General features: G+C 47.7%; 1 protein-coding gene across 2 annotated transcripts in view; it reads left to right on the top strand.

Moving 5' to 3' along the window:
* snx29 (sorting nexin 29) overlaps positions 1–26,803 on the top strand; it is a 439,469-nt gene that overhangs the window by 378,440 nt on the left and 34,226 nt on the right. For both annotated transcript variants that reach the window (XM_039774869.1, XM_039774870.1), the window contains exon 19: positions 26,232–26,372. In XM_039774869.1, the coding sequence (XP_039630803.1) occupies positions 26,232–26,372 (141 nt within the window). The remainder of the gene's footprint in view (positions 1–26,231; positions 26,373–26,803) is intronic.

Raw genomic sequence — 26,803 nt, 5'->3', positions numbered from 1 at the left:
ACAGGGCACAAGGCCGGAAACAAACCCCGGGCAGGGCGCCAGCCCACCGCAGACTCATTATTGTTTGGCTACTAAGTAAGGAAAAAGAGACCACTAAGGGGCCTGAGTCAAGTTAATTAAAACTAAAGCAAAAGAAGTTAATTACCAGTAAAAACGGCTCACTAATGAAGAAGATGGTTAGAATGAAAACATGCCCTCGAGGACCGGAGTTCGACACCTGTGACTTAAACACACACAATCGGGCGCCTGCAGAATCCCTTTTCAATCTGACAACGCCTCAGTTAAAATCCGAGACGCTGCGTGAAAGACATTGAGGCCCACCATGCAGGTCTAAAGAAACCCCCCATCGGTGCCCACATCTCCAGAGGAGAGACTTTAAGGTCCTGCCTGTCAAAAGCGTACGAGGGTCACCACTGCATGTTGTTTTAGTTTGTGGTAACGAGAGATGGGTGGCAAACGAATCCCCTGTCTGTTATGATGCGACATCCCAGACATCAGTTAAAAGGGTGGGTGGGGTCTCAAACGTTATGGATTAGAGTGACTTCACATGATTACCATTCTGTGTTTTTTGTGGGTGGAGCCTCAGGAGGCGGGGCCACCCTGACCTCAGCCCTCTCTCCGGCTACGATTTTTAAATTATTATTTGTGATATTTTTATGTATTTTTTGTAATTATATACTGTTATTATATGTGTCTTTATTCCATGTGTTTTTTGTGGGTGGAGCCTCAGGAGGCGGGGCCACCCTGACCTCAGCCCTCCCTCCGACTGTTTAGTCAAATCAGGGGGTCGTTGTGTCTGTTTGGAGTCACAGTGAGGATTACTGTTTGGGTTTGTCTGTTTTCTGTGACCTCCTTACCCTCCTGTTCACAATTCTGGATTGGTGAGTTGTGTGAGTTGTGTGCCTGTAACTTGGTATATTCTGGTACTTATGAAAAGCTGAGGTAGTGGCAAACGTGCCAAAGTGACCTGCGGTCGTAGGTTTCTTTTGACAAAGTGATAGGCAAACAAAGTGACAAAACAAAAGGAAGAGCAGCGACATCTGGTGAGTGTTAAGCAAGTCGCAGAAGCCAATGATGTGACGAAGAACAACCAGAATAGGAAGAAGAGGAGCAGCACCATCCGCTGACTATCAAGTCAGGAATACAAGAACCACTAAGATGGAGAAATGCATGCGGCTGGAGGTCCACTGGAGGTGTTGTACTAGTATTAACAAAAGTTACGTGATAAAAAAAACACGTGGAAAATATGAATTCAGAAACATCAATAATGATAAAACAAAATAAAGCTAAGCCTGGAAAGAACCTCGAGTGTGATGTGAAACCCGTAAAGTTATGCATGGCGGCCCTTGTGTGGGTCTCTCTGTGTTGCTGTTTATTTCACGCTTACGGTTTATGTGCTTACACTGCGTGCTGCATGTTTTGATTTCTTTATTTCTTTATTTTTTCACACTGTTCTCAGTGTTTCAAATTCACAAATCTGCATCAGCGCCCTGAGGCCGTCTTCGGAGAACTCATCTTCAAGTCTTACAAGAAATCAAGCAAATGGCACTTCATGAATAAGGCACAGCCAGATGAATTCTAACAGGGGGTGCACTCGGCATTTGTGAGTTAAGGCAGCAAATGGTTTGGGATTTTGAACCCCCCCCCCAACTCCTCCTCCTCCTCCTCTTTCATCTCTCATGGTGACCCTGAGCAGGTCACTTAACTTGCATGTGCAGACGTTGTAAGAAATGGACATAAACGTGGAGTCCGCCTCGTACACAGTAATGTTGTTGATGAAAAGTTTCTTTAGATAAAGGGGTCTGCTAAATAAGTCAACGTATAATGGAGAACGTGAGAGCTTACTGGGGGGAGGCGAGTTCTTCTTCTTCTTCCTTTTCTTCTTTGCCGTGTCTGCGTAAAGAACATTTCAGTTTTATTAAGCAGCTTTTGTTCTCAAATCTCTTCAGCTCCTGTTTTCTGTACGGTGCAAATCCCTCAGCAGTTTCCTGAGTAAAGGCAGCTAAACCCACTGGCGCTGCCCATCCTTCCAGTCTCTGATCCCTGACCCACCCACCCCTTGCCTTTTTGCCATGGGCGGGTTGGCATTTTCTGAGGCTCTTTTAGCTCAATAAAGATGAGCCCTTTGCCTTCTAGCTTTCTTGCTGATGGCGTCTGCCCTGCTTTTAGTGCTGAAGGGGGGCTTCTTGCCCTCGTTCCCTGGTCAAGGGCCCTGTCTTCCGTTCAAAAGCTCGTTCCCGTGTGAATGTGTTTCCTCTGCCTGCACTGCTCTGATTTTTCCCAGAAGTATTAACAATTTTTGAGCAAAAACTCTGTGTGTGTTGTGCTCATTATGTTACGACTGGAGGACTTGACAAGTGGACTACGTGACGTCAGCAAAGTGACATTTTTTCCCCCATGGACCCTTTAATCATAGATGCCTGCTCTGTCAGAAAGTTTGGGATCGCCGTTCTCCATGAAAATGTTAGAAAAACCGTGATGAGAAAAGGCCATTCACCCCAACAAGCTCGTCCATCCGGTACACAGAGGTTGTCCAAAAAACGTCAAATAGTCGACCCAAAAATGCCGTCTTTGAAGGTGTTATTTACTGCACGTAGTCTCTCATGTGCTTTGGACTTTGCACCGTATTGAAGTTTATACGCGTGAAGACGTCAGAAAGTTTCCAAAAGTAAAAGGGACGACTAGCGGTTAAGTAGAAGCTGAAGAAGCCGGTCGTCGTTTCTTGGCCTCATCATGACGCTCCTCGATCACATCAGAATAACCAGGAAGTGATCTCTGGACACACGAAGGGACAAGCAGCTGGCCAGGACCCTTCTCGGTTGGTCCGAGTCTGCCTGAGCTATTAGCCTGTTCTGCTCCATCCAAGGGTCGTGTCGGGCCAGAGAGCAGTCGGCATACTAAGACGGAGAGACCCCTGGTAGTCTGTGTGAACAAGATGACCTGCTTGCTGCCCAGTTTGCCAACACTCACCTTTACTCTGCTTATATTTTCGGCACCCCTGGAAACTTTTAACTTAATCTGTGAATAAAAAGCGTAACGTCTCTCCGGCTTGTCCCGGTACCCCATGTATCTGCCAGCACGGTAGCCGACAACCCAGAGAGTGGCCAGGCCAGTAAGAGTTACACCTAACAAGGGCCGGGGTGGCATTTGGAGCGTTGTGTTCAGGCTGACTTTGGGGGTCTTTTTTAGGCCTTTCACCCGTTTTTTCATGTAAATAAATGTCTACAAGTCACAACACGCCAATGTTCAGTCCATATGTATGGAGGTTAGTATGCTCAGAGACCACTATTCTGTGTCTCACGACTTTTGATTTTATGTTAATATTAGCCATTCCCCGCAGCTCTGCCCACGTAGCAGTGAAACAGGACAAACTTTAAAAAAATCAATAAACGAAGACGTATCGCTAGCTAAGTGGAGGCGAGGTAGACCCGCTCCCCACTCCTGACGTCACGCTTCCCTCCCCTCGGCCCGCGGCCTGTCCTGCAAGTGAGCTGTGACACCGAGCACAATGAGAAAAGTCGCAAAATCAACTGGAATGTTCAAGGAAGTTATAGGAAAAAAAAAAAAAAAACAGATCTAAATGCGTGAAGTCGTTCTCTCGTGAAATATATACACTAGGGGATCCCCCCAGCTCGCTTCACTCACCAACCTCCCCGGCCTGCGTTACTCGCCAGCTACCTTGTCTCTCTGCCACTCACGTTGTGAAGAAGGGGGGCTGAACGCACCCCAAGTAGACGCGGTCGCCCCTCTTAAATGGTGATACAATGAGAAACAAGTACAGTTTTGGTTTTTTTTTACCTCTTCTTTGCTCGATCAGCTGCTGCATTGCTGCTGCCGCCCCTGTGCCATGTGATCTGCATCTCGCGTGGCACTTCGAACGTTTGAAAGCCTGCACAACAGCTGTCTACTCTTTGTGTTTTATTTCCAGCCCCAGGCGTGGATAAATGTCTTGGCACAAAGTTTCGTCTCGCGGGATGTGAGTTCTAAAAATGAGTTTTAATTTAAAAACGGAATAAAAATCTGAAAATCTAACATCGTAACATTAAAGTTCGATAAATTCTGAAAAGAATGATACCAACCATATATATGTACAGTAGGTGTTAAAATAAGCCTGATTTAGAGCGTGACACAAAATCGTTGCACTTTTAGGCCTAGGATTTTATATATAGAGAGTAGATATATATATATATATATATATGTAACAAAGAAGCTATATAGGTGCCTGACCCGACACAGATGGACACGGAGGCACGTGTAAAAACCAACAAACTTTTATTGTTCGTCACCTGTGGGGTTCGTCTTCACTGTAATCCCCACAGGCACAACACGGTCCCAAGTGTACAAATAAGCACTTCAAACACACCACACACTTCTCTCTCCCAAAACCAGCACTCCTCCGCTAAGCTTCGTCCTCACCCATCCGATTCTGGCCAATCAGTGGTGGTTGCTGGCTCCTCTTATTAGGCACCCGGAAGTGCTTGATTGCCAACATCCGGCTGCACTTCCGGGTGTGGCGAAACCAGTGCCCAGAAATGGGCCAGCAGCTCCTGCTGCAGCACCCTGGCGGCGCCTGCGGAAACCCAACAGGGCTGCACCAAACTCCAACTCCCATGAAGCCCTGCGGGAGTCCGAGGCACCGCTGCCATTTAGCATCCAGGGGGAGACACTGGGCTTCCCATGCTTGCTCCCCTGGACCATATGCTGCAGGGGCGTCCCGGCCACACACACACACACACACACACACACGCAATCCCCCGTGGCTCCGCCCACGTAATGGTGAAACAGGACAGTGAGGTGAGCCCCGCCCAGCTGCCCACTCCTGAGGTACCCCAAGTGAACTTTATGATAAAAGTCTCAAAATCAACTGGAATGTTCGAGCAAATTCTAGAAAACAACCCGATCTAAATCCGTTAAGTAGTTCTCTCGTGAAAAGCGGACAGACAGACAGACAGACGTTGGATTTTATATATAGATAGAGAGATATTTTGTGGAGTTGGTGCAGTTGCAACACCAGGAAACGGGGAAAAATATGAGGAGCTGATTTGGAATTCTGGTGAGTGTTGGCTGTTCTCCATTGTTGTCTAATTTGTGTGCGCTTGTCACAGAGAGCCTTTGTATTCAAAAGAAGTCACTTTTATTGGGTGACACCACCGCAGTTTTAGTTTTAAACAAAAGCAGCCTAAACATTTCAGGATTACGTGTTTGTGTGTCTTTATATATATATATATATATATAATATGTATATATATATATATATATATATATATATATTTAATATGTAATTATTACTTTAGCGCTCTTGTGTAGGCCTTTTTCTTCCCCCCCTTCTGAAGTTTTTTACAATGTAAATGAGGTTTTGTGCGTCAGCTAATGTGTCCCCTAATGTAATGCACTCGGTAGTTTATCATTTAAAGAGATGTTTTATGACGAGTACAGCAGTCTGTCAGAAAGAGAGATGGTGGAATTCAGAGCCGTGTCAGGAGCAGCACAAGCCCACCAGGGTTACTGTAAGGCACTTTGGTGGAACTGTGCTGCTGTGCTGCGCCAGGGCTGGGGTTTGCAGCCCACCACTGACTGAAGTTCATGTGAGACCACCTGTCAGAAAAGTGACGCTCAACTGGGCCTGGCGACTTAATGATAAACATACCAGGGAAATCCACCAGGGAATGCAGAGTAATAGCCAAGTCAACGTCCTGATTCGATTCCCAACAAGATGTCTGGTGCGCTTGGGGGGCTGTGCACGCAAGACCCTCAGTCAGACATTACACAGCTTTATGGAGTCTCCTTTTGACGTCAGAGATTGCTGGACCATTCTAGGAAACACCAACCTGAGGGGGGCAGTGCCAGCTATTCGATCCAAAGGGGGCTTACTTTATGAACAGATTTAAATAGCATGTCTGTTCTTTTTTCATTGAAAGAATTATTGCAAAGTCAAAATTGTGTTTATTTTTTTGGATTGATATCACTTTTATCTTAAGATGCTGCTTAAATAATGAAGATCAAATCTGAACACATTTCAAAAAAGAAAACCCAAAAACCCCACCTTCCCTGGGGTGCACTTACTTTTTCACACAACACTAGATCAACATTAAGCCCCACAGTGGTCTTCTCGTGGTGCTGAGCTGTTCGTTTCCCTGCCCCTCATGGTCACACCCCACTTGTTTTCTCTGAAATCCCTCCTTTGATGCCCTAGAAAGGGGGCAGCCCCTGCTGGACTGGCATCAGGTGAGTTTTCACAGAAAGCAGTTAAATGAAAAGGCAGCGCTGTGTCATCTTGGACGCATCCCGTTCTTCTTCTCTGGACACCCGATGCCAGCCGCTGCCTGATTCATTTGTTTGACGATTTGTTTCTCCCACATAGCCGAGGGTGTTGGGCAGATTGCAGTGTGCAGTGTGAACGGGGCTGGCATAACGTGGCATGTTACCAGGTGGGTTATTATGTACGGCACGTCTGTCAGTGCTTTTATTTGTCATTTTTTCCCTTTTTTGCTAGAATTTAGACGGAGCCGCTCGCGCCATATTTATTGCATCTCCAATCCTACACATCTCGTTACATACGAGGGTCTGCGTCATGCATCCGTTTCTTATAACGTAGGTTTCTTGTCCATCTGCAGAAGTCAGATTGTGAACTCAATATGGATTCTTACTTGGGACCCTCTGAATCCTCCCACCTGCTACATTTCGGCTTTAGGATGGTCAATAAATGGAGCGTGGAGGTCCTCTTGCTGCCCAACATGGCGACACGGAGTGCTATGGGCCTCTGGAGACCTTTAACAAGGACCTGAGGTGCCCCTGTGTTTTCATGGGATGAGTGGAACTCACCAAGGGCTTGGACCCTAAGCTTCACACACAAACACACACACACACTCGGTCCACCCAAGTGCTGATTATAAGTGATGCTTGCACAGCCCGTCACTCCTTGGGATTTCACTCAGGGACTCCTTAGCCATGACCTGACCTGACCTGACGTGACGTGAACAGCACACGCGTGTCACTGGACATGACTACCCAAACCATTGGGGGGGTGTTATGTGTGAGCGACAGGGGCAGCTGCCCAGGGCGTCCACAACGCAACATTTGGGAGTCAGTCTGTCCATTAGAGGTGCCATTTATGAATATTAAATGGCACGTGCTCCTCGCCAGACCCTGGAATTCATTGCACGTGTGCCCCCTCACCTTTCATGTACAGTTTGGAAAAAGACCCTGATGACCCATCCTCCTTAGGGTGCAGACCAAACGCCCCTTCAGTGGCATAATTGGCACCCATTTATGTAACTGAAGGGGCACATGCTCAGGGCATGGAGGGGGTCGGTCGTCAAAGTCTAATATATACTACCCACAATGGACACTGAGGGACGCCCCTCTCCACCTAGGGTCCCAAATGGGCTTTGACTGGTACTGACCCAGACCTAATGCCACCCCAGGAATAACCTAACCCTAAAGGCCAACCCACCCAGACACCTAGAAGGCTAAGATGCTTCAGTTGATATTTTTTTTCCCCAACTAGCAATCCTGTAACAGCTTGGGGGTCTGCAAGCGATGGTGGAATGAAGTCCACCACCTTAGGCCAGACTGCTGGTGTGGCCCTGGAAAGGACCCTTGGCATCTTCAGTGGTGCCTTCTCCATGTTGCCCATGTCTTCTGCAGTGCAACACACCCGCCAGCCAGCTCCCCTCACTCTGCTCACCTGATTGTCACTCTGTGCCCCCCTAAGGCGGGGTTGTTCATCTTGAGGCTTGCTGATGGCCACATAAGCAGGCCAGTAGACTTCAGCAGCAGAGAGATGCAGATTGTTCACAGCACCACTTGTACAGTCAATTTCTTAAAGTAAATTAGATAAACTTCATTAATCGCACGGGGAAAATCAGACTCTCTGAAAAATTCAGAATTTCTTGGGGTATCCCCAATCCCCCCAATCATCTCAAACGCCATGAACTACAAAGTTACTAAGTGCCGCAGTCCCAAAGATGCCCACTAGAGAGGGCGGAAACCGTCAAACCCTGGCGAGTCACAAAAGAGCAAATGTAAAATCTTTATAAATAACAAGATTTTTCAGAAACTCTGTTAAACAAAAAAAATAAGCCCTTAAGAGCAGAAAGGTAAAAGAAGTTGCCTGGAAAAACAGCAAAGCAATCCGAAGCAAACGAGTCCCTAATGTGCAATGCAGAAGGCAAAGTCAAAAAAAAAAACGGAGCAAAAGGTCGAAATCCAGAAAGTTTGCAAAAACACAAAGAAAAAAAATCACAAAGAACTCTAGAAACGCCGCTCATTCAATGAACCGCAGGGGACTTCAGCCTTTATGGGTTTGAGGGCAGCCCCTTGATGGTGATGAGCTGGCAGGTGGTCCTGCAACAAAACTCACGGGGCATAACGGAACAAGCATAGACAGACAGGCTTTAAATAAAACACACAACTAATAAGTAGCAGAGAATGACTCCAGTCAAACAAGAGAATCGAAAATGGACAAAAAATACAGAGAGAAAGGAACTTGAACACCACGTCAGCACCCAGGGCTGCTACAACACTCCACTGTCACTGTGAGGTCCACCCTGTAGGGAAGGGAGTCGGTGGCGATCTAAACCCCCACCAGGTGGCTCCTGAATTTACTTAACGACGTTGGTCAGTTGAGAAATTTAAAAGCTACTTGGCGTTTATTAAAATAATAAAATTAGACGTGAGTAAAATTCACCTTAATAAAAGGACAAGTGTCTGTGTGTCTATCCACCTGCTATGTCTCTATTCTCCAACAGACGTTAGCGCCATCTTTTTACAAATCCCGCACCACATGGTATGTGACAGAGACATGACAAGCGGGACGGACACACGGCAGTGCAAACGTTAATGCTGAATACATCCAACAGAGAGTGGCTGCCAGGTCGACATTGGTCAGCCTGCCCGCGTCTGTGTGTCTGTGTCCGCCTGGTTGCCGTGCCTCTCTCATTCCAACAGATGGTGCACCACCAGCATTTGTAGTAATAAAATGTATTGCATTTGTCATTCTGACAGATGGCGCATCACAAACATTAGCGCTGCTTTTTTTAAATCTCATACCAACTAGTATGTGACAGAGACATGACAAGCGGGACGGACACACGGCAGTGCAAACATTAGTGCTGAATACATTCAGAGATCAGCCTGTCCGCCATAATTAAAGGACACGTCTCTGTGTGTCTTTGTGTCCGCCTGGTTGCTACAGGTACGCCTCTCTCATTCCAACAGATGGCGCATCACAAATATTAGCGCTGCTTTTTTTTTTTTTTACAAATCCCTTAACAAATGGTATGAGGCAGCAACGGATGGACACGCTGCACTGCACTGCAAACGTTAACACCGAGGTCTGCGTTGGTTACTTAGATTTCAACCCGTCTTCGGTGAGTGGCGCAGCTGGTAAAAGTAGAAACGGACAGAAAAGGTCTGGCTGTGCATATTAATCTTAGAAAGCTTACATGAGGGTCCGCAGCAACGTCGAAAGTGGAAGTTTGTCCTGGGCGGCTTTTAGATCCGGTAGCCGGACCGATGCGTGACTTGTGGTCCCCAACATCTCTTTCGCTGACGCCGCTCTCTGGTCTCTCAGACGGGCCGTTATTTGTGTCGGACATTTCACGTGGGGTCCCGGACCTTGTGACATTACACAGGCACGTGATTGGCTAGCTACCCTGCTGATGGACGGCTCCGCCGAATAGCTTTAGTCTTTTAAGTTGTTTGATCGTTTTAAACTTCAAGATCTACAAATGACTTTGATAAGACGACGGCTCGGATGCACAGAAGCAGTCAGGTGAACAAGAAAGAAAGACGGCAGCAACTTATTTCAGTCGGAAATATTTTCAAGAATGCCGATGCAGTTGTGTAAATTACCATCAGAAGTCGGTCGGTCTTGTTCGCGGTATGGCGCCTGTAGTTCCCAAATTTCGATTCCGTCCCACCCAGTGCCGTGACTTCTTTCCAGTGGGTTTCTTTTTTTTTTTTTTTTGTTTTCCAATTGCGATAGAAGGTGTCGAGTTTCGTCTGACGTCGGCGGGTGGCAGGGATGCCGCCGGGTGCCGTGGCCCTTGGGCGCAGTGCTGACAGTTTACGGTTGTTTTTTCTCACACAGGGTGCTCCTCAAAGTCGTCCTCCTCCTCGGCAGATCGGTGATGTTATCGCTCCTGTTAGTCTGCAGAGTGCAATCTGGACGCGAGTTCTCGTTTGGTGAAATGTAGGCCAGCAGGCATTATTACAGGTTATAAATATTTCATTAAAAATTGTTTTGCTGAGGATAAGTGACAGTCTAATATTTCAGCAGCAGAGTGATTTACTTGTCTAATTAAAAACACTAAAAAAAAAAAACGGCGTGCTTTCCTGATCCACAATCTCGATGCTTTAACACTTGTTCTGTCTAGCGCCGTACCCTCGGAATTATGGATTACTGATTCAGCGTCGCCCGCTCGCTCGGCCTCCTGCCACCTTGCACTCGGCGCTCTAGGCAGATTAGAGGCGTATTAAAACTTATTTCATTTAAGATAATCAGCCTCAGCTCCTCGCGTCTTCCTGTTGCTGGTCTTTTGCAGGACATGTCTTCTGGGGATCTCCAAATATTTTTGTACTTTTTTTAATAAAAAATATCGTGCTGGAGACGTACTCTTTACGTAGCTTTTAATTTCGCTAGAGATTGATTCATTTATGATATCTGGCGACAGGTTCATGTTGTACAGACGGATGATTTCACTGCAGGGCAGTCGGCGGGCATCGTGGCATCGCTGAGCAGAAGCGGCGGGGGGGCCTGACATAAGGGGAGACCTTCTGAGACCACTAAAGGGGGTCTCTCCTTAGCTCACACTTCCAGTAGGCGGCTTCTGAGCCAGGCATTGCAGGATGGCAGCTGCCCACCGGCTGGCGGTTCAGACTGCGATACCATGTGGCACTGAAGACCAGACAATAGTCCACCATTCTGAGACAGAGAGCCACCCGGCAGTTAAGCCTATTGGATGTGAGAGGCGCGTTGTGCCATCTGACCAACACTGTGATTCTGGGCCTGTGCCCCGTAATGCATGACTACATGTGTAACGTCCCCACCTGCCTGTATGATTGGGGGGGGTTTTCTGGGGGGCATTGTTTACTTACAGCTGCCTTTCAGGCAAATCATTTGTTTGCTGTTTTGGGCATTTTGCTCTGTTTTCCCTGTTTTAGTAAATACATTCTTCCTTTATAAAAATTCTTCGTTGTCCTGCTGTTGACAAGTCAGGGGTTTGCAGTTATCCCCTCCCTTGTAGGACATTTCTTAATATTTGGACTGGTTAAGCCAGTCTACCCCAGCAGGTAGTTTGTCTGGGAAATCAGGCTGATTACACACCGCGGCTTTACCACACGGCGCTCGACATGCCAAAGAGGGGGACGGCCGCAGAGAAGCTGGGCTTTCTATTCACCTTATTGTGGAGGAACTTCCGTGCCAGGCGGTGCCCAGGTGAGCTGTGGGTCACTGCGGAGCGATAGAAGAGGGGCCGAGTACTCGTGGGTGAGGCGTTCAATAATCGGAGCTCGTCCATTTGACCCGCTCAGGTGCTGCTGATTGTCGTTCACCTGTACTTTGAGGTCTTTCTTCCATCCGCTGAGAAGACCCCAGGTGCCCTGGTTGGTGACCCCTCCACCCACTGTGCCATTAGCATTTTTTTTTTCTTTGGATCATTAGCTTGAAATAGTGAAATGTCATTACTATCCAAGTGAAAACATCTCCCTGAATTAAATTACCTGCTTCATTCATAACCATTAGATCCCTTAAGCGGCTTAATCAAGACGCATTTATTCGCAGTCTGAATCTAGTTGATTAGACTCAATTACAATTGATTCCAGGCATTGATTAGCTATTATTATTCTTTTTGAATTTCATTCTTCAAAACACGGAGCTGCCAGGCTCCATTAAAGGAGGCCGAAGGTGAATCCTGTCCAGCAGACTCCGCAGTGATCTGAAATCTTCAGACTGTTGTTATGTTGTCCCCACAAAGCACCCTTTGACTCTTGATAACTCCGTCGACCGTACTGACGGGGTGGGCACTGCACTCTCGTGTCCCTAATGTCGTCGTGCCATACTGCAGTCCGTACACGACGGGGCCGGGAGAAGAGGAGGAACCCTGGTGCCATCAGAAGTGGACAACCAGCCGACGTGCACTCAAGACAAAACTGTTTATGACACCGAAGTGCCTGAAGTGACCGGGAGATGACAACGTGAGGCAAAAGACCAGCAGGAAGGCAACCGGGCAAATCGAGGGGCAAAGACGAAAAAGACGTCATAAACTGAAACCGATACTGGGCGCTAGGCCTACCGTGACTGTCAATCTAGCCAGCACTAAGAAGTCGCTGTCTTTATCCAACTGGATATGAGAGCCTGTTCGGTTATAAAACAACGAGGAGCAAAGACGTGATCAAAAAACAGAAAGGCATCGAGTACCAGGAGATTCAAAAACAGCAAAAATCAAATGAGAGCAAAAGTTCTAAAGCAGCAAGATGATTAGGAAAAGGAAAAGGGATTTAACAAAAGCAACGTCAACTCGGATGAGAAATGACCGTGAAGGGGACCTTTTACCCTGATGCCTCGTGATTGCTGGTTTCCTGGCCTTTGGAGGAGGACATGCGGCCAGCAATGTGGGGACAGCAGGGGAGCTCAAAGTGACGCCACCAGTACAATCAAAATGGTGGCGAAAACGGCCCAAACAATATCACTAAAAAACGAAACTACTGTCACCCCATTCGAGGGCTGTGCCTTTGTCTTGTCCTTTCTGTGTTGTTTATGAACAAAATTCCCAACACCAACTAAGGGCTGATTTGTAATGGATCGAGAGAAAAAGACTCTTCAGTGACGGAGTGGGACCAGCAGAGTCGTCTGAAGTTACGAGGGACGATCAGAAAGGCTTATTTATTAAGAGTTTCAAACGCAAATTACATCACTTTTCTACATTGTCACCTCAATTGGCGATGCCATTTCCCCAGCGTCGTGCGTCCCCAACTTTTTAATGCCCACTTACTGCTCCCCCCGCCTTCACCATTTCCAACAAAAATATAAAAGTTTGGAAACTTTTTGGAGCGTCCCTCATAAATACAAATATAAAATACAAAATCATTCATCACTTAAGTACTCCCCTCCTTCAAGTCGATGGCAGCCATGACGGCCTTGAGTCTGAGGGCTCAGGTTTCGCTCTGTCGGCTCTGCCAGGGGTCATGGAGGTCCCGAGTGAACAGCCCGCCATTGACAAGTCCAGCCACAAATTCTCCGTCAGACTGGGAGGTCTGAACTCTGACTCGGCCACTGCAGGACATTCACGTTGCTGCTGTTGAGAAGCCATTCCGGCCCAGTTTTGGCTTTCTGCTTGGGCTCGCTGTCATCTTCAAAGGTGCAGGTTTCACGTGGACCCCGTCAGGTTAAAATATTGGAAGGATTCAGACGAGAAGAGGCCATTCAGCCCACCAAAGCTCGCCATTCCCGTCCACTTCATTCTTCCAAAATAACATCAGGTCGAGTTACGAAGGTCCCTAAAGTCCTCCTGTCCACCACACTGCTTGGTCACTTATTCCATGGGTGTGTATGAAGAAAAACGTCCTCACACAGTTTCTATGAAATGTACCCTTCACAGGTTTCCAGTTGTGTCCCCGTGTTCTTGATGAGCTCATTTTAAAGTCACCGTCTCGATCCACTGGACTGACCCCTTAATGATGTTAAACACTTCAGTCAGGTCTTCTCTTAGCTCTGTTAATCTGTCCTCCTAATTCATCCTCTGTACAGGGTGGTCCAGCTCTAATTATCGCACCCGCTCTTCGACTGAAAACCGTCTCCCCGCCATTTTGGAATGCAGGGCAGGTGCTGCCATCTATTGGCAACAAAAAGAATTTTTTGTGAATTCTCTATGTTAATAATAAGTTATAGTGTAATGAAAATTGCATAATTAGATCTGGACCACCCTATAGTCGCTCTTCTCTGGACCTTCTCTTGTGCTGCTATGTCCTTTTTGTAGCCTGGAGACCAAAACTGCACCCAGGACTCCAGATGAGGCCTCACCAGTGAGTTATAAAAGTTGAGCAGAACCTCCTGTGACTTGTACTCCACACGTCAAGGCGCTATATAACCTGACAGTCTGTTAGCCATCTTAATGGCTTCTGAGCACCGTTTGTCAGCCGATAGTCCACTATGACTCCTAAATCCTACTCATAAGGTGGACTCTCGATTTTCAGACCATCCATTGTGTATTCGCACTTAATAAGACTTAAACTCAACACAAGTGTTAGGCTCCGCTCTTTCCTCATTACTCACACCCTGTAGCCCTGGATTCTGCCTAGTCGCTCTTCTCTGGACCTTCTCTTGTGCTGTTATGTCCTTTTTGTAGCCTGGAGACCAAAACTGCACCCAGGACTCCAGATGAGGCCTCACCAGTGTGTTATAAAGCCTGAGCGTCACCTCCTGTGACTTGTACTCCACACGTCAAGGCGCTATATAACCTGAGAGTCTGTTAGCCTTCTTAATGGCTTCTGAACACTGTGGATAGCTTAGAGTCCACTATGACTCCTAAGTCCTTCTCATAAGGTGGACACTTGATTTTCAGACCATCCATTGTGTATTCAGACCTCACATTTTTACTTCCTACGTGTAACAATTCACATTTACTGACATGAAATTTCATCTGCCCAAGCCTGTCTGCTGTCCGGGTCCCTCTGTGACAATTCAACGGATTCTCGATTATCTGTCAATCCACCCAGCTTGCTATCATCTGTAATCTTCACAAGCTTGTTCTTTATATTCCTGCCGATATCTTCTTTATATATACTGGGTGAGCCAAAAAGAAGTGTCACATTTCAAACGTTTATTCTACAAAAACGCTACAAGATTAAATACATTTCATTAGGTCACAAGAAAGGGTCTACAAAATAGATTCCAAAGTGTTTTAAAAGTAATGTCTTCAAGCTGGTGGCCATCATTAGCGTTGCGCTCTTCGAGACGATTTCTGAACGCTCGCGTCCTTGAGGGCTTCAAGGTTTTGAGGTCGGTGTGTGTATCCTTTGGACTTGAGAGGAAATCGCACGGAGCGAGATCAGGCGAACGTGAAGACCACCCGCCATCACCACACAGGGGGATCAGCTTAACCCAGAAACATCTACTGCAAAGCGTGCATGGATCTCCGCGCAGGCCGTACGAGCTGTCGCTCCATCCTGTTGACACCAGGCATCTTCCAGTTCTCCAGCTTTTCAATGTCACGTTCTGAAGTGACGGTGACCTGCTGCTCCCCCCCACCAAATAGTAATGGCCTACAACTCTGAAACGGCGCACCAAACTGTAACTAACACATGCGTTCACCATGTGGGGGTCTCTGATGAAGTTCACGAGGGTTGGTTTCAGCCCAATAGAAAAAGTTTTACTTATTTACGCCACCATTCAAATGGCAATGCGCCTCGTGGCTGATGTCACATGACAATGATGGCATCTCGATGAACGGTTGGCGCACACAACTCTCTATGGCTCTCCCAGCCTCTCTCAGTGAGTTCCTGCACTGCCGTCATTTTGTGTGGATGGAAATGAATGAAGGTCCTCATGCAAAATCAAAAACGGGTTGGAAATGCCGAGGATCAGACGGCCGCTGACCGTCTAGGAGACTGCAAGATGGGCGCCCTTACAGCTTGGATGTTTTCAGGCGTTTGTGCAGACCGAGGACGGCCTGGAGATTTTCTGTTTAATGTCGCACCCGTCTGTCTAAATTTAGAATTGTTTTCCGATTTGGGACGTTGCCGCTAGGAGGAATGCTGAAGTGCGTTCGGAAGGCGCGTTGCGTAGTGCGGAAGGATTCGTTGTTTTTGAGGGACAGAGAAAGCTTGGTGTGCGCTGGACTGAAAACTACAAGGGATCGCCTATCCAAGGACCCCCCCACCCCAACCCACTCGGCTGCCTCTGCCTTGAGAAATGGGGTACTTCATTTTGACTCCCCCTGTATATTCCCCATCACCGCCCCCTGCTGGACACGCTCTTTATTTAGGTTGTCTTCTCTTGTTTCTTTGTGTTTTGCTGCTTTCATTTTACCTTCTCAGGTCTTCTGGGGCCTGCTGCAGAGTTGCATCCCAACAGCCTGACGCGGCCACTGCCGTGCTTCTCGGTGAGGGTGCTGTGTCTTTGAGAACGTGGTGTCTGATATCCAAAGAGTTCAGTCACCCTGACGTCTCTTCAGTTTTCAGGGGTCTGTTGGTGGCCCCCCTCACTTGTCCTCTTCAGTTTTTTGTGGACGTCCCGCTCTTTTCATGTCTTCACGACTCATTTCACTGGATATTCAGTGACTTGGAGGTTTCCTGCTCTCCGTCTCCTGACTTGTGCTTTCTTGGAGTCACTCGTGTTGTTCTCGTCGTGTAGGTCGGACCACCACACCAACTCACCGCAAGGTGTCCCTTCCACTTGCTGGTGCATTTTAATGACAATCAGCTGAACCGCCAGGCAGGCGACCGCCATTGAACTAAATGATGGGACTTGTAAAACTGAGGGGCTGCCCTGCTAGTGATATCTCTGCCAATCACCAGGGCTCTGCCCACTTCCCACTCCCCTCGGCCCGCTGCGTCTCTCTCGGATTTGCATGAATAAATCGGTACCACAAGCAAACTCACTATACATAGCATCACAAAATCAACCGGAATGTTCAAGCAAATTCTAGAAAAAAAAAGAACTAAATCTGTTAAGTAGACAGACATTGGATTTTATGTCTCTCTCTATTATAAAAAAAATCCTGGAAAGGAAAAGCAGGGTGGCGAGACGTGATCTTCTCTGAAGACACAAACAATATCAAGTAACACCCAGTCGTGTAAAGACACGTAGCACACACAGATCCTGTGCTCTCAGCACACATAACGCGTATAAAGACAATACGTTCTCCATGAAATGTCAACGACTAAGCAAAGAAGAAAGAGCAGCGCGGAGAAAAGAGACTCAAAAGCGCTGGAGAGAAGAAAGGCAGATAAGAGATTATGAAAGCAGAGGAATTTGAAACAAACGATGGCGCGATACACATGCAGAGAAAGGTAACGAATATGAAAGCAGGAAAATTCAAAAGTATTGTAGCGTCCCAGCCAGGGTGAAGCCTTTTTGGTTTTAAGTGACTGTTGGGTCCGATTGAGGGAGGGCAGAGTGCAGAGACTGATAGCGGTAAGGGGGGTGGGGGCTAGAAAGTTGTGTTTGGGGTTACGAAGTCGCCGATTGGTCAAGTAAAACTTATGACACTTTACCACGTCAGTCGCTAGAGCATCAAAAAAAAAAAAGAAAAAAGAAAGATAGTAAAGATCGCATGAGCGCAAATAAAAGGAAATGAATCATCAGGACCAAAAACAGCAGGACAAAGCGAGGTCAGAAATAAAAGACAAAGAGCAGAAAACAAAAGTCTTTTCGCCTTCGCATCATTCACTGCACAAAACGTGGATTTACACAATAATGGACAGCACGCTATGAGAATCTGTGGTCCTGCAATAGTTAAAGCAACGACAAGTTGAATTTCAAAGAAAACACAATTCGGTCAGGTGTGTATTGATGATCACGGAGAAGTAACAGGCGACGAGAAAGGTAATGTACAGTAAGACACCAAAGGAGATCTCGATATGCCATTCGTATGGAAACGTTTACAGTTTCCCGTGAGAATAACGTTTGCTATGACAATTAACAAATAACAGCGGCAAACAATAGAAAAAGTCGGATTATTTATTAGAGAAACGGAAACAATATTCACTCACAGGCAGTTAGTTATACGTTGCGCTGTCACAATGTGTCTCCAAAACCGGAATCAAAATTCAATGCGATCTTGAAGAAAAGGTCATTCCAAATATTGTTTTTAATGAAGCTTTAAAGTAAAAGTGCAAATAATGAAATTGAAACGAACAAAAAAAAAAAAAGCTTTTAAAATTGTATATCCGATTACCCGGTAGAGACACTTTAACTTGCTCCCTCCCAGCTCTTAAAACAGTGACAAGCAACAAGCAGCAGATGATCCGACCGCTTCTCCTTGCGTGCGTTCAGCCACCCTAACCCCCAATTCACAACGCGAGCAGCAGAGACACGAAGTGGCAAAAAGGACAGCGGCTGTACGAGAAAGAGATGTGACCACGCCCGGGGCCGGAAATAAAATACAGTGGAACCTCGGTTTGCGAGCATAATTCGTTCCGGAAACGTGCTCGCAGTCCAAAGCACTCGTATATCAAAGCAAATTTCCCCATAAGAAATAATGGACACTCAGATGATTCGTTCTACAACCCAAAATTATTCATATAAAAATGATTAATACAGAATAGAAAGTAAAAATACATCAAACAAATGAACCTGCACTTTACCTCTAAAAAGAATCGTGGCTGGTGTGAGTGAGTTTCTAAACTCTTGTGGGATTCCACCCAACAGGACGACACGTGAAGAGCCTCCCAAAGCAATCGCAGTCTCCCAGCGCTGTAGCAGTTTGCCGTATAAGCGCATCCAAAAAGATCGCAGACATGCCGTCAATGGGTGATACAAGGAACATTATAAAGATCCCGCTACAATAAGTAACAGCGCTGTTGCTGTTTCAAGCTGAATAAGGCTGGTGTTGTTAAAGTACTGAGACTCAGCTTTGTGTTTTGGGGCGCAAGATGGGGACTCGCACTTCACAGCACACACACACACACACACACACACAGTCACAATGCTGTAGTGAACAGTATACGCTAACATGGATGTTGACTATATGAGTGAGGCACACAGACTCAGACAGAGAATAGGAGACGATTGCCCGACAGACAGACAGACAGACAGACAGACGCGAGAGAGAAGAACCATCAGCTCAGTTGTGATCACATGACACTCAGCAGACAAAGTGTATCCATACTACTCGTATTGCAAGACCTCACTCGTTTATCAAGTCAAAATTTATTAAAAAATTTAGCTCGTCTCGCAAAACACTCGTAAACCAAGTTACTCGCAAACCGAGGTTCCACTGTATTGTTTTTACAAAAGTTTTTAAAGTAAAAGTGAAAGTAATGCATATGTAACAATTCCCATGAAAATAACAATCTCTTCAAATTGTATATCCGGTAAAGCAAACCCGGGGGTGGACGAGCGAAGTGAGCAGGGGGCAGAGCCCCCTAGTGTGTATGTGTATATATATATATATACACTAGCTGTGTAAGCCTGGGCTCCTAGGAACTGTTAAAATCGTCAGGAAGCCAACTGAGATGCAGAGTCCGCGGTTTCGTTTTGCGGACGTGATCACCCCAATTGTCTATCAGTGGCTAAGCGAGTTTCTCTCTCATTTGTCTTTCCTCGGTGCTTACTTTGGCGATGGAGTCGTTCACTTTCACCGTCATGCTGTAGCCTCGCACTTCTGGGCCGGACATACAGACACACACACACACACACATATACATACTAGTGACTGGGAGCCTGACTGAATCGGGCTACAAATTCTACGTTTGTGAAATCCATACTTTCTCTACAAAGAATTATTTGGTTTGTTAAGTCCTTGAAATGTTTTTGTTATCATGGCGGCACTGATTTGTGCTTCAAATTGACCTTTTTGGCCGATGTAATGAAGAGCTCCCTGTTTAAACGGGGCTGCGAGACGTGATCTCAGCTCTTTGGCGCACCTCATTTGATTTTTTCCGGCCAACAAATTTTCAAAACAAACCGTATTTTACGACGCTAATCAGAGTCGGAGTCATAATTATGTTGGTGTGGTCATTTTAGATCTGAGAGAGGCTAAAATTTAAACAGTGACCGTTGTTAATACCCAGCCGTCATTGCTCAGTTTGCCAATAGATGTCAGAAGGACGGATGTCAAAACCGAACTGCCCAAAGGTAGATGCTAATGGCAATACGTTCTAAATTACTTACAGTTCCGGAGCTGTCGAAGGGTTTAAGTCAGTCCTGTTAGTACAACCAACCAAACCAACGTTCCGAAAAGCAACCGAACTTACTGTTATCTGCTCGAACCAACACCGACTTACTATACTCGGCCGTCTAGCGGAGTCACTAAAGCATCCGAAAATTCTTGGGCAATCCTGCAATACTGCGTCCGCGTTTGCCACGTGATGTTCTAACTACAGGGGCCCATTGTATGGTTCTAACTTGTATTGAGTCGAGGTGTTGACGCGAACACCACACATACAGATAGTATCAAATTATATATAAGGATAGCTAGGTGGGTCGATATTCTTACATCATAACCAAGTAAACAAACGACAACAAGAACAGAACTACAGATGCGTGTCAAATGGTGGTGAGGCAAAGATCAGGACAAGAGGGGATTAAACGTTGCTAAAGCTTTGAGGGTCCCCCGGAGCACACTGGTCTGGTTTGAAGCCACCAGGACTCTTCGTAGAGTCGGCCATCCAGCCAAAGTGAGTAACAGTCAGGGAGACCACCAGAACCTTCAACGGTGATTCTAACGGAGCTTCAGAAGTCCTCTGCTGAGATGGGAGAGCCTGTCGGAAGAGCCGCCATCTCGGAAGCTCTCCATCTGTCAGGTGTTTATGGTATGGAAGCCACTCCTGAGTATAAGGACTCTCAGAGGATGCCTGATGAGACAATCATTGAAGTCCCTGTGCAGAACTCCAAGCCCTCAGTCCAAGGCAGACCAGCACTGCTTATATGCCACCTGCCTAATGCTATCCCTATGGTGAAGTGTGGTGTGGCGGTGCAGGGGCAGGGAGACTGGTCAGGTCTGAGCGGAGGGCAAATGGTCCTCCAGAGTTCATGCCACCTCAGACTACGGTTCAGTCACCTGCATCATACAGCCAAGACAATGCTGGGGTGGCACTGGGTCACGTCTCTGAGTGGCCAGACTTAAAATCCCCATGGAGCGCGTGTGGAGAGACCTGAAGGTGGCCGTTCACAGACACTTCCCATCCAGTCTAATGGGGCTCCAGAGGCTATGCCAGGATGAATGGGACAAATTCCTCAAATCCAGGGGTGCCAAGCTTGGTGAGACGTAGACAGAAACTCAGAAGTTACCAAATAGTGAGTTAAGGGTCTGAAAACTTATATGAAGAGGAGAATTCCTGTTTTTTGAATGTTAAAAAAAAAACAAAAAAAAAACTGCAAACTTTTCTACCAAAAAAGTCTTCTCTGTGTCATTATGGGGAGTGAAGATTGATGGACAAGAAGGGAAATGAGCAACACAAAGAGTGCAGTCAGTCAGTCAGGGGTCTGAATGCTTCCTGAACCCACTGCATGTATCAAGTGCTGAGATGAAATGAGACGTCGTCATGTTACTCGTCCTCGCACATCCAGACTCGTCCTCCTTCTCTCTTATTTATTTAGTTTTTTTTTTTGGTTTTCCCCGACGTCGATTCAGAAAGCTTCGCTGCTCAGTTTTCCGGGCTGGCATGCATGACGGTTAACCTCGGCGCTTACAGGCACTCAACGCTCAGCGGCTCCGAGTCCCCAGAGGGCCACTGGAGGTTGCCGGTGGGTTTACATTTCTGTCATCCTGTGTAATGGCAAGCGATTTGTTCAGGGTGAGCGGCAAGCAGCGAGGGGCAGCCAAATGACCGCCTGTAGGATTTAAAGAGCCGAGAGTTGAGTGGAAGGATTTTGTGAGACGGGCAGGCCGCCTTGTTTTTTTAATAATCATTATTTGTGTTCTCTCTCATCACCTGCCTGAACATTCAAGAGTAGCCGGTAGAGGATTTCCCGCAGAGCCCACCGGTTTAGCCGTCTCAATAGCCGCCCTTGCAGAACGTGGCCTGCTGGCTTCTTTAAGTAGATGTCATGCCATCTGAGTTACAGAAATGAATGCTCTGCCCTCTCGTTTGCACGGGGGCTCGTCCCCCCAGATACGTGACTCGCGAGCAGACCCTTCACAACAGGCAGTAATAGAGTCGTGCCCCCCAAATGCCTCCTCTCGGAATGCTGGGACGGGTGAAGTTTGCCCTGAGCTGAACTCACGTGGACTCCATGGCTGAAGCTCAGCAGTGTCTCCCTCCAGAGACGTGGCCGTCAGTCCTCGAGCCTTCCACCTCAATGAGCTAACGTATGTTCAGCAGTTAGCTTGTAATTAGGATCATTATTATTTATCTTTTGTATTAAAATTCCCAGTCTCACTGCAGTTTGCCTGTCGGACGGAGGACTGGAGTGGACGGATGTGATGGTCCGGCCATAGTCTGTGACATCGCCATTAAGGGGGTCAGCTATGAGATATGCAGGCGGCTGGGGCGGCCTGTGGTGTCCTGGATGATGGGCCCTGGGTCGGGTGGACCACCGTTTGTGAGACTCGAGGACTGTGTGAGCCACACTGGAGCACCACAAGGGACAGGCCTGTCACCTTCGCTCTGCACACCTCAGACTAGACACATAACAGCAGGTCACGTCACTCAGCTGATTCACTTATGGGGGGTATTGATAAGGGGGATGAGTCGGGGGGCGAGGGGGGGCTTTGAGAATGATCTGCCATACCAAAGAGCCTCCATGTCAGGTCACCATTCAAGGCACAGGTGTAGACGAGAAGAGGTTGACGTCTGGTTGATGTAAGTCGGGTGGCATCACAGACCACACCGCCCTGACAGACTAAACAGGCTGGAGAATGAGAGAGGCGGTGGGCAGGAGCCACGGCACACAGTAAGAGAGCCTGGCATGGAGCCCAAGCAGAGCAGAGCAGTGATGAACTGAAATGCCAGCCGATCGCCGATGTGTGCCTTTAAATGTGCAGCCTTGTGACTCGTGAGGGGCTTCATCTCTTTATCAGCTCCGTGCAGGAGAGGCGCCGTTTCTTCTCACTCGTTGGCGTTTGCAGTGAGACGTCGCTCTAATCCAGAGCCGTGGAGATTAGAAATGAAAACAAGTAGGCAGGTCGCATCTCCGGATTAACACCCTGGCTAGACGGTGGGTCGTAATTCATGTGGCATAGGGCACTGCACGGCCTTCTTTAACTAATGGAGCCGTCTGGGGTGCGGTCACCTTGACATAGCGATTTGTCCCTTGTCACATGTCACTTTACACCTGTCCGTAATCTTCAGCATTCAACTGTGAGAGCCAAATGTCCGCTTACCCTCTGATGCTGTGCTGCTCAAAAATATTTTCTTCCAAGGCCCCCTAAGCCAAAACAAAGTTCCTCAAGACCCCCATTTTTCCTCCCAATAAATTAAACTTAAAAGGAGAATCCAATTCTTTGGCGGTGGCAGTCTGTGCCCTGGGTGATGCCAATCCCGTCCGGTTCTTTTTTTTTTTTTGTGCTGAGGATAAGCTCTGCTTCTAAAAAACTAAAAGACACAAAAAAGTGACGGACCACCGAGGGGAAAAGACGGGACACTACTAGCAGGGGAGATGAAAGGGTCACTTGTCCCGGCCTTCTACAGACTCGAGGTCCTCGCGTCCCTCACTTTCAGCCCCTTCCATTTTCAAATCCAACAGCTGAGAATAAGCTCAACGGACAAAGAAGAAAATGAGTCACCAACCCGTGTAAGAGGTGGTCCGCACTTCAGACGCCAACACAGGGCACTCCAGTCTGCATACCAACCTACGAGCAGCTGTGTTGTGTGCTTTGGCGGCACTTCCAGCGTTGAGTCTTCTTGGTAGCTGATCCTGTTCTCCCTGGCAGGTCCTTAGATTGGATGGGACGCCTCTGTGCCAACTGCCACCTTCAGGTCACTCCACGCATGATTAACTATACTCAGAGACTTGACCTGAAGCCACTCCAGGGTGGCCTTTGGGTCATTGTCATGCTGAAGGGTGGATTGTCACCCCAGTCTGAGGTGGTGCGCACTCTCTGTAGTTGGCAGCATTCATCCATTCCTTGCCTCAGTCTGACCACCAGAGCATGATGCTGCCACCACCGTGCCTCACCACAGGGATGGTACTAGGCAGGTGATGACCAGTTCAATTTGAATTTGTCTCCTCATGTTCTCCTTGTCCTTTTACTCGAGAGTGACTGCCGTCTCCCCCATTACACCTGCCCCTGAGGTGGTCTTCCTTCTGAAAGTCTGTGGCTCAGTTAGGTTAGGATGACCATTGGGTTCTTGGTCAACCCCCCATATATCCCAAGGCCCTTTTTGCCCCGTTGACTAGATTTGGCTAAACGACCAACTTTATGGAGAGTCCTGGGGGCTCCAAACTCTTTCCACGTCACACTTCTCGAGGCCAGCGTGCTCCTGGGAATGGTGTGGTCCCCCTTTGTGCTGATCTGTCTGGAGGTCTACAGAGAGTTCCTTGGACTTCATGCTTTGGTTTCTGTCCGACTGTGCAGTGGGAATCGTGGGACCTTCCATCCACAGGGGACACGTGGACCTTTCTTTCCATTCAGTTTGTTGCGGGTGGGCTCCAGTGACACACCTCAAGGAGGCACCCGGGTGCGATGTGGAGAGTCTGAGCACCTCTAGGGAGGCGAGATTTCAGTTTATGGTCTTTATTAGGGGGTCTGAAGACTTCCTGAGTCCTCGAAGATAGAGAAGTGTAGTAATAAAAACACAAATACAATAAACAAAGAAATCAGAGGAGCTGGTGAAGCCCGGGCCAGCCTGCCGCCAGGTCCTTCTTGAATGAGTTCATCACCGCTGCCAAACTAACTCTCGGTGACAGAAAGGGTCTCCGTGGCATTTAAGGTCATGTGACGTCTGATGTGACCTGCCCAGTAGTTTCTTGTCAAAGTGGGTGTCCACAACATCTACAGAGAAGGAGGCGGCAGATCATCATCCACAGAGCCAGCCCCCGAGACGCAGTCCACCTTGGCCCCTTGTGAAGCCCCCCAACACCACCAGTCTTTGTCATTCCTTCTCTCGTTCTGAGCCTTGAAATTGGCAAACCCAACAAAAAAGCTGTGAGGAAGAATCGGTGAGGAGCAACAGGCCACCGAGCTGGAATTGGGCAGGTCTTGTGACAAACACTGGAGGTATGTGCCCGGGGGGTTACAGGAGTCTGGCAGTGCCCACCGGGACAGAAGAAAGCAGAAGACGCTGAGCCACTCAGGCAGACACATGCAGGCTGCGGGTGGTCTCCGTAACTGCGTGGACACCGAGGGAGCACAGCGCTCACCACACAGGCCTCCCGCCGAGCCCCCGTTATGGCAGGATGACTAACGTGCTCTTCTGCTAATTAGCCAGCTTGCATTTTTTTTCTTTTTCTTAATTTGTTCTGTTGCTTATTAAAATGATTTAGGTTTGATTTTTTTTTTCTCCTCATAATAAACCAAAATTAGGGAGGTGGATGAATTGGGACTAATTTTAAAAACAGACTGGAAGTGAGATGACTCCACTTGCGGGGGGGTGGGGGGATTCTGGAGTGTGCTGGGACCCCCACTTGCGTTAGAGGAGAGTGAAGGGGGCAGAACACCAAGCTTGTGACTGTGGGGGTGACAGTACTCTAGATGGCAGCATCCCTGGGTCAGGATTCCCAATAATAGACACCCGCAGGGAATGCTGGGACTTGTAGTCCTGTGGGGCAGCCCTGTTAGGTTCCATGGGGGAGCTGCCGGGAGTAACCGTTCCTACTTTATGGGACTTCTGTTTGACTCCTGGTACCCCAGCACCAGAAGTACCCGCAGGTCTGAGATAAAAGGTGAGTGGGACTCGGGTGGAAGAAGACAAATCTCACCTGGGAGTTGTGGGAAAGAGAGAAGAATTGCATTGTTAACGTGACATTGTGGAAACCTATTTACAGTAATTTGTGTAATAAATGTGTGTGTTTGCACCTGGGACCTGAGTCTGTGCATTTGTGTTTGGGGTGCTGCAGCGCCCCCCGCTGGTCACCCTTATAACAGAAGTTCAATAAATATATTATATTATATTATATTATATTATATTATATTATATTATATTATATTATGGCAAGTGAACTCCAGAATGACTTGTCACCTGACTAGCAGTCCCTGCCATAGTGTGGCCCAGTAAAGCCGAACTGCCTTTGGCATTGAGGAGCGCCAGTTGCCTGACTGTCTGTCATTGATGTGGACCCCTGAGTACTTGTAGGAGCCCACCACATTGTGAGCGGACACTGAGGCTCTTCAGTGCCCTGAAGGTCGATGAGCAGCCGTTCTGTGGTGTCGCTGATGTTCAGTTGCAGGCCGTTATCCAAGTCCTCTTATTGGTGCACCCCATAACTGATAAGACCTCTGGAGAGGAGAGGAGACGGGCCTGGTCCTGGTCCTTGAGGTGTTTCAAGTGTCTACAGACAGGTGGCTTCCTGACTTTGGCCTCGTTTTCCTTTCCAAAGGTTCGCTCGTTTCCTGCCTGCCTTCCGCACTCCTCACGATGCCCACATCAAGTGTCTGATAACCGTGTCCCTCCTCTTCCTCCAGGTCTACATCAGGATCCTCGACAATGAGTGGAACGTCTACAGGCGATACGCCGATTTTCACAGCCTGCACCACAAGCTGCGCTCCCGTTTCCCCCAAGTGAATGCCTTCCACTTTCCACCAAAGAAAGCCATTGGAAACAAGGTGAGCGTGCGGTGGGGGTCCTACGGGGTCCTGTCGGGCTGTGCAGTGGAGAGTCTTGGTGATCGCAACTCCAGTCTGCACGTCTGGGGGTCTTTGCTCCTTTTTGTGGTGCATTTGTAAGTAATGCGATAAACAGCACCTGCAGCCGCCATGTCTGTCTGTCTGACCGACCGCACGACACAACTGGTCTCCCAGTGGACTGATTTGTTGAAATCTGCCTGACGTGTTCCTCGCGGACGTTTTGCTGCGATATTTGAGTAGAGTGCGCCGTACACACAAATCTTCTGCGCTGGCCAATTTGCAGACCAGAGAACCGTTGTGTGCGGCTCCAGTTAGCGATTTGTGTTTCGACGTTACCTGGAGGAAGGCCTCGTACATTTTGGGGGGACGTGCGTGTGAATCAGTCACACACGAGCTCAAGTCTCCTGCCT

Source organism: Polypterus senegalus, chromosome 13 (genome assembly GCF_016835505.1).
Source record: "Polypterus senegalus isolate Bchr_013 chromosome 13, ASM1683550v1, whole genome shotgun sequence".
Taxonomy (NCBI): domain Eukaryota; kingdom Metazoa; phylum Chordata; class Cladistia; order Polypteriformes; family Polypteridae; genus Polypterus; species Polypterus senegalus.
This window is presented reverse-complemented; position numbering and strand designations above follow the sequence as displayed.